The sequence below is a fragment of the Anopheles maculipalpis genome, chromosome 2RL (assembly GCF_943734695.1).
Source record: "Anopheles maculipalpis chromosome 2RL, idAnoMacuDA_375_x, whole genome shotgun sequence".
Taxonomy (NCBI): domain Eukaryota; kingdom Metazoa; phylum Arthropoda; class Insecta; order Diptera; family Culicidae; genus Anopheles; species Anopheles maculipalpis.
The window spans coordinates 34,221,338-34,235,086 of record NC_064871.1 but is presented as its reverse complement, the minus strand read 5'-3'; the positions used below and the strand labels follow the sequence as shown (position 1 = coordinate 34,235,086).

At 41.3% G+C, this 13,749-nt stretch overlaps 2 protein-coding genes across 2 annotated transcripts in view; both read left to right on the top strand.

Annotated features, from left to right (window-relative positions):
- Window positions 1–13,749, top strand: part of LOC126559420 (uncharacterized) — a 252,847-nt gene that overhangs the window by 193,879 nt on the left and 45,219 nt on the right. The window lies entirely within an intron of this gene.
- LOC126558668 (antigen 5 like allergen Cul n 1-like) lies at window positions 8,598–10,441 on the top strand. The gene is made up of 3 exons (XM_050214717.1): window positions 8,598–8,954; window positions 9,797–10,041; window positions 10,141–10,441. Exons 1-3 carry the CDS (start codon window positions 8,598–8,600, stop codon window positions 10,427–10,429), a joined length of 891 nt encoding a protein of 296 aa, XP_050070674.1. The 3' UTR covers window positions 10,430–10,441.

Genomic DNA, 13,749 nt, shown 5'->3' with positions numbered 1-13,749 from the left:
TTCTAATTTGTAACTTTTTGTATTATTTGTTTGCGAAGACCACAATCCAACTTGAATGTTTTTGTACCATAAATAATAAATTTGTTCGATCCCATTCCTGAACTACACTAACAAGTTTTCCAAAAATATCTTTCATTACAGTTTCTATTAACCAGTTGATTGATGGAATCTAACTCCACCACATACAATATACTCTGCATCATCGAAAGAGGACAACATCCCCAGGAATCCTACAGAACCATTGCCACTATCCAGGAATTCATGTACCAGATCGACGACACAGCGGTTTCACATTATGCATTCATAAACACACGCACACACCCAAAAGTACACAAAATCGTTGACCCAGATGAAAAAACCGTAAGTAAAGTAAATTATATGTAAATTGCATTGCATAAACAAATTGCATAAACAAACACTCTGCACACTTACATATGCAGAAATGTAATGTTGAACGCCGATTATGCTAGTTTATAAAGGCAAAATGCTACCGAATGGAAACGCATAGACCACGGTTGAGAACACGTTAAGATAAGCAAAGAGGATAAAATTTATATATTGATAATTTATATTAAACCAAAAAGCAAAGAAACCCCTCAAGAGCATTAGTAATGAATTGCCATGATGCATCTACTGATTTAAACAACGAGAATGGAGAAAAACCAAAGCCAGAGATTAGTAACTAAATTCAACTCAACGATAAGGCTCAATATTGTGCACCAGGTGATGTAAATTTAAATACAATGAAACATGCACACAAACTTAACTACACACAATTGAATCTCGTTCCCCGTTCCGAAAACCGAACGCGTGACTAGAGACATTATGGGCATTTTGTTGTGAGTATTGTTCGTTACACAGAGATAATGTTATCACCTTCACACGTATTCCACGCTCGTTGACAAATTTTTTAATGGCTTAGAGGTTTTTGTACGGAATATTTTACAAACTCATAACAGGAATAAAGCACTAAACTACTAATAGCATGCCAAGTAAGCGCAAGTTTAAGCTACACAGGAATTGTTTTAAAAAATAAAATTTTTAATGTAAAGAATTTAAAAACCTGTGTAATGAGCATGGTTGTACAGAGAGATTACAATATTTAATTAGATGGTGCTGTAGTTTTGTTGTTCTTTTACTATTTAACAAAGTCTACAGGTATTCAAAATTATTATCCAAAATAATAGCAAAATACTGCTTGGCGTTCGAGCGGCCATTTTCTATGTATAGTTAAAAATAATCATAATAGTTTTGTTTGCTTTAAAATACTTCTTTCATCGACTACAATGTATTAAATTTTTTTTAAACTTTAGAACGTTAAAAAATCTAACTTGATTAAAACAGTGTTTTTCATTCATAACCTGGACTTTGAACATCGAATGATCCACATGATGCTTAAAATGATGTTTTTGAGCTTGCCTGATATTTGACTATTTTTTATAATTAATTCAAAATACAAAATTTTACGCTCTTTACGTCAAATGGGCTCATGCTGGTCATTCTATATCTTACTAAATTTGTTGGCACTATTTCAATAGAAAATTGTTTGTCAAAACTTTCGACTGTTTTCGTTTCGATTAATCCATTGTATCAAACTATAATTAATAAGTTTCGATAAATTGAAAAAAACTGGCTCACTATTTTGTTGCACATCATTGCTAGCTAAGGGAAATCTTTTATTTTATCTAACCAATCGTACTCAATTCGTAAGATGTCTGGAAGTATGCGCTTTGGCAAAAAATTTTACTCTTCATCATACTTGTCAGCTTGTTACTAATTGTGTTAAAAAATAACTAAAAACAAACAATGTTTTACGATCCAACAGCAAAGCTGTCTAGATGCTCGTCAGGTTACGACTACTTTATAAAGTTAATTTTTGCTGTCAATATCGAACAACCTGAGACAGTTTTAAAATATCTGTCTTAATAGGAAACGATGTATGTCATGTGATGTTTTATACTCTTTACGGTTTATTTCTTTCCCATCAATTAGCTGAATTTTATGTTGTAAATGAACAAGTATCACTTCACATTCATAAGTATTTGTGGTAAGGTACCTCTCAATCCTGAAATTATTTCTGAAATTTTCTGTACAATACTTTATTACGAAATGAATCATGATGGGCAGGCCGCTGTGAATCTAAAACAAATTAATAACATGACACCTCACCACAAACACGGCTTACAGGGGGCGATGCTAGCAAAAAATAAAAAAAACACAGGAAACTTAAAAACATTGCACATGATTAACACAAAACTCTATAAAAACCTCAAATGCTCACTAGATGCTTCTGTAATTGATACCATTTGAAAACAAAAACAAAACACTCGTAAACACTCTAAACAATGTAAAAGAAGTACTTTAACTGATGTATCCCCTAAAAGCAACTTATATGTGTTATCGATGGAACTGTCCTAGTAGTCGTACACTAAATCCGGAAGGAATTGCATGCATGCCTGTCGTTTAAAATTTGTCTTTAAAATAAAACTCAGCTGCTAAACCTTAGTAATGTAGTGATACACGTAACAAGATGGTCCTTGACGGACATGCTAATAAACATGAATTGTTGTTCAATATTAACGAAAATGAAGTAAAATGTGTATCGTGTAATTAAATTTCCCAAACAAACAAACAAAGGCAGATTCACTAGAAGAAGGAAAAAGAAACCATTAAATAAAATTTCTCAATGTCGCAACAATAAACCAAAGAGTAAATTAAATTAATAATTAAAAAATAAGTTCATGCAACAATGCAAGGCCCACACACCTCGAGCATACCAAACAATTTAAACTTAAGAAACCATGTACGAAAGTTTGCAAATGCACCAGCAAAAGTAGCATTAAACGGTGGAAATTAAACACTGAGGTAAACAAAAACCCGACTAACGCAACATTTCCAATCTGAACAGAGTTTAAACTAGACAGGTAAATATTTAAATTTAAATGTCAATTATCCTTAAGCTAAAGCTAAACACAATGCCCTACCATAACAACAGCAACAAGCATGCAACGATTCACTGTGGTTAGGTGAGTAGCAGGAACCGATAAGCAGCACACGGAAAAACAGCTGATTGGGTGCACTTTTACTACCATGCACAATCAATGCACAAAATAACATTGTAAAATTAAGCATTTGGAAGCAACAAGCACCAAGAAAAAAAAAACAAAACTATGTAAAGCTAAACTCTTTGCTTTGAAACTGAATAAGCAAATGCAAAACACACTCGAAACAAAGGGTAAACATTTAACAGAACAAAAAGCCACAAACCATAAACTAGTTTTCTCAATATGTGTATGTGTGAGTGTCCGTGTACGTGTATGTGTAACTACATGTAAGCATTAAAACCAAAACGTAAAAAACGCTCCTGTCGCGACTAATTCAAGGTATGTTTGGTAGGTTTAAAAACTTAAAACACAACCAAAAAACATAAGACGTAAAACAAAACAACACTAACAAACCTTATTCGTTAACAAAAGATCGGTAAGAATGTGCACAAAGTAAGGAAAGGCTTACGAGAAAGGACGCAAGGATATCGATAATGGTTTTAAAACGTATGAAATGTGCACACACACACACACTGCTTTCAATATGTTCTCTATTGGATACAAATGTTGATACAAATTTTGGATGGGTTTTTTGGGCGGAAAGAAAAAGAACGGGGGCCGTTAAATGCACCTGCATGATGTTGAAGGGTTGCTTTCAGTGTGCGGGCCCACAGTGCCAATGGAAAGCATTGAACGACATATTTTTATGATTTTTGTCAACAAAAGTAAAAAAAAATACTCACAAAATCTTAACGCTGATTTCCAGCCAGAAAGAGAAAACACAAATGTTTGTCACACTGCAAATGAGAAAACAACAGAGGATAGAAACAGAACGATAGAGAGAAAGTTGATTTTAGAGTTACGGTCAGTGAAAAGTATGTTTCGAGGACTAACGCCAAACCAATGTATGCTTAGCAAATCAGTAAGAAAATGAAAGCTGGAAGTGAATTTTCCCCCAAAATAAATTAAACACTTTTGGAATGAGAAAAGTAAGCTGCAACAATGAAGCTTATTGTGTGTGTATGTGTGTAAATGCAAACACTTTGATCCGAAAGTTTTCGTTTTCAGCAATTCGAACTTTTCCACCGGCAAGACAGTCAAACCGTTCGTTTCATTTGATTTAAAGTTTATTAAATTTATTTACCCAGAAGGACACACATCATGCGCGTAATTTCATGATAAATTATACCAAATTATCTTCCACTTTTTTCGGAGTGTCTTTTAGGAAAATTTAGTCATTACAAGCAGCAGGGAAAGTGCTGCTACCAGATGCGTTCATCATATTAATTGTTCCTTCGTTTTGTTTCTCCTTTCATTCCCAGCCCTTCCAGGTAGATATGTTTGTAATTTAGTCAAATAAAATTAACTTCACCTTACCCAGCCAATTCCATCGGTGTATCGTATTCAATCAGAAGTATGCGTCCTGCCAAACGCGCTCCAAATACACTTTTCGTGAAACACCAGCGTGTGCAAACAAAAGTGATGAAAAGTGATTGCCACGATTCGCCGAACGCCACCCGAGGCAGAATGCTGCCGAATCGTACAAACAAAACACTGATGAATAAAATTAAATTCATTTTGTACACGCTTACGGTTTAGGCATTCTGAGCTTACCCCCGGAAGCACTTTGCCCGAGTGCTTTGTACAATTTCTTCAAAAAGCGTACACAAAGCGTACGTGGTTGTAAGGCGTCGTCGCAACGTCACGTATAGTTGTTTCAACATTTATGCATTTCCATTTGAAAAATTGCTAAACATTACCTTTCCGCGTGGTGTGTGTTCCCCGGGTGCGAGTGTTCATCATTACGAATCCGTAAATTTTAATTCATTATGAATGAGCACGAGAAGCAAGTGGGTCTTACGGGAAAGTTCGGTGGCGGTGGGCACCAAACCAAACACGTCGGTAAGTATGGCGGAAAGAAAATGTCAAAGGAAAGCAAGCAACGCGAGTACGCAAAAGAATCCTTTGAGGATTGAAACCCATCGTTAGAAACGAGCACACTGCGGAACGGAAATTGAGTTAACAGTCCGGGGCACATTAAAACAAAGTGCCCGCTCCATTTCCCACATACCTGGAGCACGCCATCCTGTAGCGGGTTTTGCGGTTGGTGGATATGGGATACGCACAGCAACGTAACACACCCGGAACGTTACGCTCCAATCATGCTGCGAGTAGCGAAATGGCTTCGCGTGGCCTCGGTTACTTGCGAAACGGAAGCATCGCCTTCATCACTCAGCACCGAAGCGCTTGTCGAGTTTTGTTTACATTTTCATAACCTCATTTGAATAATTGTCAAATGCAATGCTCGAGCGCCCAGTGTCAGAAGGTTCCTCGCTCTCGCTTGGCCACGACGCCTTCCGACGCCGCGATCAACCGCACACGCTCACTCGGCTGTGCTGGGAAAATCAAGCGGCCGCGCATACAATTTGCATGAAATGGAGCAGAGTGTAGGCGGCGGACGGTTTGAGGCGTAGCTATACGGTAAGTCAAATGCAGCCGTTGGTGATCGTTACGTAAAGGCTGAAAGGTCAGCTCGCTCGCGGTCAGAACCGGGGAACGAATGGGCGGAAATTGTTCTCCAGACTGTTTTGTTTGCTCATTTGCGCCTGTGAATGGCGTTGAGGTGGAAGAAGGCTTTAAGATTATGGAGATTTGCCCGGAAACGCCGCATAGTGCTCGATCGGTTTAAAACAATCATTATGTTTGGTTAGCGACAGTGAAACATTTTCAGACTAGTTCGGACAGGAGCAAAAATAGTTATTTTACTCTAGTTTTTATTCTGATCGAACTGATCAGAACTGATATTGCTAGGATAAATGTTTATGGCACTGCATATTTGTGCTGCAAGTGCATGCATGGCTTGAAGTTTTGTTACTGGCTTTATTACGCGAATTAACTTTTTCTTTCTTCAAGAAAAGAGGATGTGAAACGGTCGATTGTCAGATAACAACTTATTTAATTTTAATTACTTTTAACCGCTGACGTACAACTGCTGCATCAGGATTTTTCGACGTGTGGATATTGCAAACTCACGTAGTGGTTTGCAGGACAGCAATTCCCAGCATTTTTGTGGAAAAGTATGGCCATTGTAACAGCAACCATTTTTATACTGACGGATCCTCATCAGAGCAGGGCATCGGTTTTGGCGTGTATAACATTGTATCTGAAGCATATTTCTGATAACATTATTATCCGAAGCGAGTCTGAGCAGCAGCAGCGGAAAGGAAGGCACGAGGCAGCAGCAGCAACTGAGACAACAAGGACGAATGACGCAGCAACCGCGTGTCAACGGGATGAGTGCATCGCACAAACGAACCTGCATGGAGTACTACGCACATCAGCGCATCGGCAGATTTCGGATCAGGTCGAGGAGTGGTTTAGTTGGATCGCATAGGCTGCTGGGTCAGCTTCACGGGCCCAGCGTCACGATGAATCCCACATACCCCATCTTGAGGGTTGGTCTGTAGCCTCAGACCACCTTCCGAGATTCCCTCGACGTTAAAAAAAATGCTATTAAGAGCCCGGACTACTTCGTCAAAGAAACATTAAACGTCTTAAGCTCATTGTTTGAGAAATCATTCCGGATATCTCTTGTTTTGTTTGGCTGCCTGCACATTGCAATATCTTCGTCAATGAAAAGGCAGACCAATTGGCCAAAAAGGGTGCTTCGGAAGGGTCCTTTTTCGACAGGCTTATCTTACCTCACGAGTACATGCGTGCCCCACAGTCTCTCTGCATGGGTCGGTGGCAGAGTTTGTGGGACACCGATGAGCTCGGGAGGTTTCTTTATTCGATCACTCCTCAAGTGTCCTTGAAGCCTTGGTTCCACGGCATCTTAGGTGATCGTCCGTTCATTCGAATGATGTCTAGGCTTAGGTCTAATCCTTTCGCTTTGGGCGCGCATCTCCAGCGTAAAGGACAGGTCGACTCCAAAATATGTGTCTGCGGCCTCTGATACCACGACATAAATCATCTTCTATAGTCTTCTGTGGAATACGAGCGGAAACGATGCGTGAAGGGTTCGCTACCATATGGAAAAATTTGCACCGGCCGATGCTATGGACGGACAAACCAGCGAAAGGGAGAAGAAGGACACGAACGAGACTTCAAGATCGAACACAGTCAAGGAACCTTCGAAATGGAAAACGATCAAGACCTCCGCTACCATCAGGACTACAAGCATGGAAACGCCCACATACACCCCGGGATAAGGTGCCCTCACACGATAAGACCCTCGCTATGAACACGACTTTGGATTTGGATGACGGAACAACCGAGCACACCCGGGATATGGTGCACTTTCATGGCTCGGAGAAGAAAATGTCTCCCAGCAAAGATAAAAGGAGTATCTTATTTTTAAGTTATTGTAACCAATACGGCCTTCTAGGGCACGCCGTCCATCGAATGGTTTAACTAGACTTGCCGATACCACGTAGGGATAGTCAGTCCTCACTACGGGGGATCGGCCCGGAAGGGATTTGAGCCCTGGTCCTGGTTCGCCCCGGATATTATGGATGGATTATATGAAACTTTATCAAATAACAATAATTAATTTCCTAATTCATCACTAGCGTCATCTGAAACTAAAACCATATTTTAGTGTATCGCCATGATCTTTCCAATCCAAGTTCTATCTGATACTTTGAAAAGCCTCTCACGCTTCCTTAATTATGCATAAAAACCATCACATTATAAAATGCATGCGAACGATTATTACAGGCGTAAAAAGCTAAACAAAGCTTGACGCTGCACCTGTGAATGAATCATCAATTTATCCATATTCAAATGGCAACAGCTTGATATTTTTAATTGAAAGCTGTGTCGTTATACAAGCTTAACATTTACAACCGAAGCATTTGGCCTCAAATATTTGACAGGCGTTATTTTCAACGCTCACATTACTGTACCTAGAAATGTGCACTTACAATGCGTTTGCTCTCCTTTTGCATCCCTCGAATGCTGTGAAAATTGAGTTGTGTAGTTCGCACACCCTTTTGTGTCGCAATTATGATGTGTTGATTTTATTTCGAAAACGTTTTACTACTTCGCACTTTGTCCGCTGTTTGACACACGAAAAAACACGTGCACAATATCAGTACATCAAGGATGTAAATTCAAATACCAATGATGATCCAATGATCACGCGAACGCAGCTGACCCGTTTATCGCACAAATTCGTACTACGAGAGTGCAAGTGAGGCCCGTTTGACTGCTGGGAGAACGGTTTCCCCCTTTCAAATTCTCCCAAGAAAATTATGATAATTTAGCAATAACTTTATTTCCACCTAGCAACCCCGGATGGTCCGATACACGTACGCGCCGAGGTCATAGCCGATCGATTGCGAATGATGATGAGCGTGCGAAAAACAAAACACAAGTGTCTATCTTCCCTTTCCACCAACAGCACAACTATCAATACTGCAACGAAACCCAGCTTCCCATTGTGCTCGGGTGTTTATAAGTATGACCACCATAAATGTAACGCTTAGTTACACTTGAATCCACCGTAAACGAATCACCGCATCCCGCGGGACCACGATCACGAGCACACAAATGAATAGCTGTACGGGAAAGTTAACCACCGCGCCACGGAGGTGGCGTGTCGGTTTGAACGTTCTACTGGTGGCAATGGCGGTCGCCCTAGCGACGGCACCGTTGCCCGTGTACGGTGCGGACAGTGCGGACGGTAGTGATTATTGTGATCAGTCGCTGTGCAAACCGAACCATGCACATATCGGGTGCAACGCCACGGCCCAATTTGGTGAACTTTGTCCCAGCCAGACGGTGGAGCTAGTGGCCATGGAACAGCCGCTGAAAGAGTTGATCCTGAAGCTGCACAATGGGCTGCGTAGTGAGCTGGCCAGCGGCAAAATGGAAGGATTCGCTGAAGCGGAAAGGATGGCTGTGCTGGTAAGTGAGTGTAGTGGGTGTTTGTGGATGTGTGAGTAAATGTGTTTGTGTTCTCACGTGCATTTGAAGTGGAATTAGGATATAGAAGAGTGACAGGAAATAATATACAACAAATATTTTAACGGGTTGAACTTCATGAGTAGAAAAACTTGCAATAAGTATTAACGTAATTGTTGTTTGATTCATTTTTTTAAAGTGTTTGTAACCGTGGTTTTCTTCAGCAGTTTATGCTGTGGATTTCAAATTGGACTTATATCTAGAGATAACATTAGTGTAGCCGAATTGATTGGTCTGTTGACCAATCACGGTTCAAAATGCAATGCTTTCGAATGCTCGAATTATTCAAGAATTGCTGAATAGCGACTCTGACGATCCTTCAATCTTTTTTGATTGCACGATAGATCGATCCAGCTCAATACATGTAGTTTAATCTTGGCTTTATTGGTTCGCGTACATGAAGGTACCAATTTGAAGAATCGTTTCCATTGACCTTTACCTTCATGCAGCTATCTTTAATGTAGTTCTACAGCGAATACCGAATGTAAAATGAAAGCTTTTTTCACCCGTTTCGAAATTGGGGTGGATTCTATACACCTTTTACTACCCTTTCCTCGCCTCTCCCACGCTTTTGTCGCCCCCTAGCCAAAAGTGCAATCTACCACCTATCCATCAACGAACCGGAACGCCACGAAGGATGACACTTTTCAAATCACTTTTTTATGTTACCGTTCTGGAGCTGTCCGTTCGATGTCGCTCAATACTTTCCCGGACGAGCTGTTTCATTCGGAATTTTTGTTTCCTTTTTTCCTTTGCCCTGGGTTTCGATTGATTGCACCATGCAGGTGTGGGATGACGAACTGGCCAAGCTAGCCGAGTACAACGCACGTACGTGCCAGTATCTGCACGACGAATGTCGCAACACGGAACAGTATCGGAACGCGGGTCAGAACATTGGCCGGAAGTCGCGCACAGGCAATGTTACCATCGACCTAGAGCGAGCCATCACCGATCTCACCAACAAGTGGTGGCAGGAGTATGTCGAAACCAATCAGACCGTCATGGATGACTATCGGGCCGTTGGCGAAGGGTGAGTGTGCCTACGGTTTTTGGGGCTAGGCGGTATCGAACGTTCGGTTCGTTTGCCCTATCGATTCACTTTCTACCATGAGATGGTTTTCATTTTCAGCGTGGATGTGGAACATTTCGCACAGATGGCTAGTGACCGCATCACGAAGGTCGGATGCGGTGCTACGCGCTACTACAACGACGCAAGAAAACGGTCCTACGTGTACTACGTCTGCAACTACTCGAACAGCAACGAGCACGGTCAGCCTGTCTACAGGAAGGGAACCCAGTGTGGCAAGTGTGTAGCGACCGAATCGTCCGCGAAATGCAGCACAAGCTACCCGGGGCTATGTGAGGGAATTGGTGACGCAATTGATAAGGAGCTTTATCCTGCGACCACTACATCCTAACGCGCATGCAGGCTCTCGTCTTTACGATCGCGACATCAGCGACGGTTAAATAAAAAAGTGACACTATTTATTCCACAACACAAACGCCAAACGCACAACACGGCTCTACACTTCCATCCTACCCCCAGAGCAGGCATTCATTCAATTCTATCTGCGTATGACGACTGCGAACGCCTCGCGGGAATTCTCGCTCGCAAACTTCTCATCCAAACACCGAAACGGGTCGCCACGTCACTAGCAGATGGACAAAAGTTTTGTGACTTTGTGTCTTGCCTATTGAACTGTGCTTGGTGTTTCTCCCGCCACGGCTGCACCCAGTACCGTTCGATAGCCCTGTCAAGAGTAAGTGGCTGTGGCGGGATACATCGGGAAAAAACAAACATTCAAACTAGATTCCAGCTCCCCGGTACGCGGTGTACGTACCAGCTAGCAAGTAAGCCGTAACCGATAAACATGATCGGACTGATTAATGATTGTTTACTCTGTCGAGGCACGGGCGATGCTAGTTTTGATTCGAAGTTTTGATTGCCTGAGGGAAAAAAGTGACCAGAATTGTCTTATCTGACTTTTGGGCTGTGTTGATGCTTGGGGAATACGGTTGGCAATGCTGCAGAGCAACGGTTTGACAAGAGATTGTTTTGCCGCCGGATAGAGTAGATCAAAAAGTAGGTAAGTGGAGTTGTCAGAGATGTCACAGACACACTGTGATTGAATGTGCGAAAAGTGTGCGAGATTAGTGGGTCCTGTCATTTCCATGCTTTCCAAGTAAAAGTGTTCTACATTTGACATCGATAATAATCAATCATTGGGGAGTGGTTTTCTAAACGATTTATTTAAATGATAAACAATTCAATATTTATGCACTCTGTAATTCTTAAAGGTAGGTACTAGTAAATTGAATTACCAAAAAGGCATAATTCATTACTGTATGTGAATGCATAAATGGAGTTCGTAGCCTTAGAAAAAAAAACCTTTCCCACCCTCAGCAGGTAAAGGTAACCAGATACGTGTAAGAATGGAGAGAAAGTAAGTTGACACGATTTATGTTTGCAATTTTCCATTTGATATTTTATTCATGCCATACACCCGATGGCGCTAGCCTGACGAACGAAGAAAAGACTAGAATCACCAAGAAATCGACCACTGATAGATACTACAGCGTGTATAGCGCAACTGAGGAGGAAAGAAAATACGCCACAGGAAAAGCGTATTACCACTCGAATAACATATCGGGTTCGGTTTCGAACCTCAAGAAAGGAACAAAAAAAAACAAAAATGCATTGGATTGGTTGGACCGCAAGCGTCAACGATGGTTACGTTTGGTATTTTCTCGGTTCACTGGCCTCGGATGTGGTTCTGATTATTTTGCCCTGCTTCGGAGAGCACAGTCGATGTGCAACTAGTTGCAATCGGTGTGTACCACACTCAGTTCCGATCGATCGGAGAGATTGGATGTTTTTTCGTACGTGTAGTTGCTAGGACACCGTTACAGTGGCAAACGTGTACACGGACTTGGTGCATTGCATTTCGATCGAGAAAACCCACGGATCCAGGATGCATTTACGTTTATCGTTTTCTTCCTTACATTTTGGTTTTATTTTTCTTTTTCATCGACCCTTTAAGTGATGATATCACCACCGTGTGGACGTTTTGTCAGCGTGCTGCCCACCGCTTGGCATGGTGTCCATTGCACCTCGATGGAAGTATAAAAATCAATAGCGTTTCCATCGTTGAAATTTATCCGTCCCACCAGTGACACTTTTGCACTTCCCCATCTGTTCCGCGGTTGGCTGCACACGAAGACACGAAATCGAATCGCCCTCGCTTAACCGAACCGCAATTGATGGCAATGGCGGACGAAGGAAGTTTTTGCCTATTGCTTCACTTTTCGCATTTCCGGCTCACTCTTTCCACCTAATTGCCCATCAATCACTCTGAACCAAGGTGTGCAACTTGTCTGTACGACTAACACTGTTAGGACCGGTGCTTCCCTGCCCTAACATCATCTTGTACCAGGACAACGGTTGGTAACGTACTCGGTCTACGCTTCGCACGACGCAAGATGACGTATTAAATGTACCAGGAAAAGTAATAAAAGTAGCATCAAATGCAAAGTTATTGCAACGTTCCGAGGATGCTGCACCGGAATGCGAAATAAGGCGCTTGACTACGACCGTCGTCAGTGCTTGCTACTACAATGTACGATAATAAATTGCATCGAATAGGTTAGATGTGTTCATCAATACGGATCGAGTTGTTGAACGTAAGTAGTGTTCACGATTAAATTATTGTCGGGTCATTTTGCGTTGTATTGGACCGCAAAAAAAAAACAAATTATTTGCGGAGCATTTTGTGTATAGAATACTACGTTTAGCAGCTGAAACTGGCATCTAAATTAATCAAGCTTTTTCTTATGTGATAGTCCTATTTTCTAATATTTATAAAACTCGATTATTAATTCTTCTTAAGAGTCTTAAGAGTCTATGTGAAGCTTACGACTTCAAAACGAACACTCCTTTAAACAAAGTAATGACGACTAATCATTCGTTCATGACTCGTGCTGATATTCTAATTACAGCATGTTCTTACAACCCTTTTATTCTCACGCACTCAGCAAGTCCATTCTCATCCCGGGTATTAAAAACCCTTCATGGGCCCGGACAATTTATAGCTGCACTTACCTTACTCTAAAGCAACTTTGCTAATGAACTTGCCGAAGATTCATGTAAAATTACGGATTTATGCGCTCATTATTATGTGCCAAGCTAACCAACCACACGCTGACTCCGCCCTGGCTACGGCACATGCATCATCGGGGTCAGGCTGCGAGCGGCAAAGTTAATTGAAGCAATAAATAAGAACATGAGTGCGAACATTCAATTTAAAGACCCTCCTGGACACGAGAAGATGGCGGAAGGTGATTGGAATGTTTTTGTGAAGAATGAAGCCATCTTTCTTAACGTCTCACAACAGGGGACAGAAAGCATCGAACATCGACCGTCATAAATTGAGTGCATCCCTGAAGAAACGAAACCCTTTCATTAATTTATGTTTTGTTTCAACAATAAAGTATGTTGAATTATAAAAAAGACGCAAAAAGATTTTAATGTTTGAACGAAGCTATGATAGTGAAATTACCCCCAGAACTGAAATGCTGGCTTTTCACGTACAATGTTTGCATTCGTCAAAGAACAAGAAACCGTCTGGGGAGAAGACACGACAGCCTAAATTCTATTCTTTCTTCGCATGGCATTTTCACCTCGTTGAATCGCATAAATTTTCAATTCTCAGCTGCAGGCTCTACTACGTGCATGATCCTT

What these genes read in the sequence shown, in the direction of transcription:
- LOC126558668 (XM_050214717.1), top strand. Translation starts at nt 8,598, where the DNA reads ATGAATAGCTGTACGGGAAAGTTAACCACCGCGCCACGGAGGTGGCGT. An exon ending in CGGAAAGGATGGCTGTGCTG is followed by an intron (nt 8,955 to 9,796) that starts GTAAGTGAGTGT and finishes TGCACCATGCAG; the next exon opens with GTGTGGGATGACGAACTGGC. An exon ending in TATCGGGCCGTTGGCGAAGG is followed by an intron (nt 10,042 to 10,140) that starts GTGAGTGTGCCT and finishes TTTCATTTTCAG; the next exon opens with CGTGGATGTGGAACATTTCG.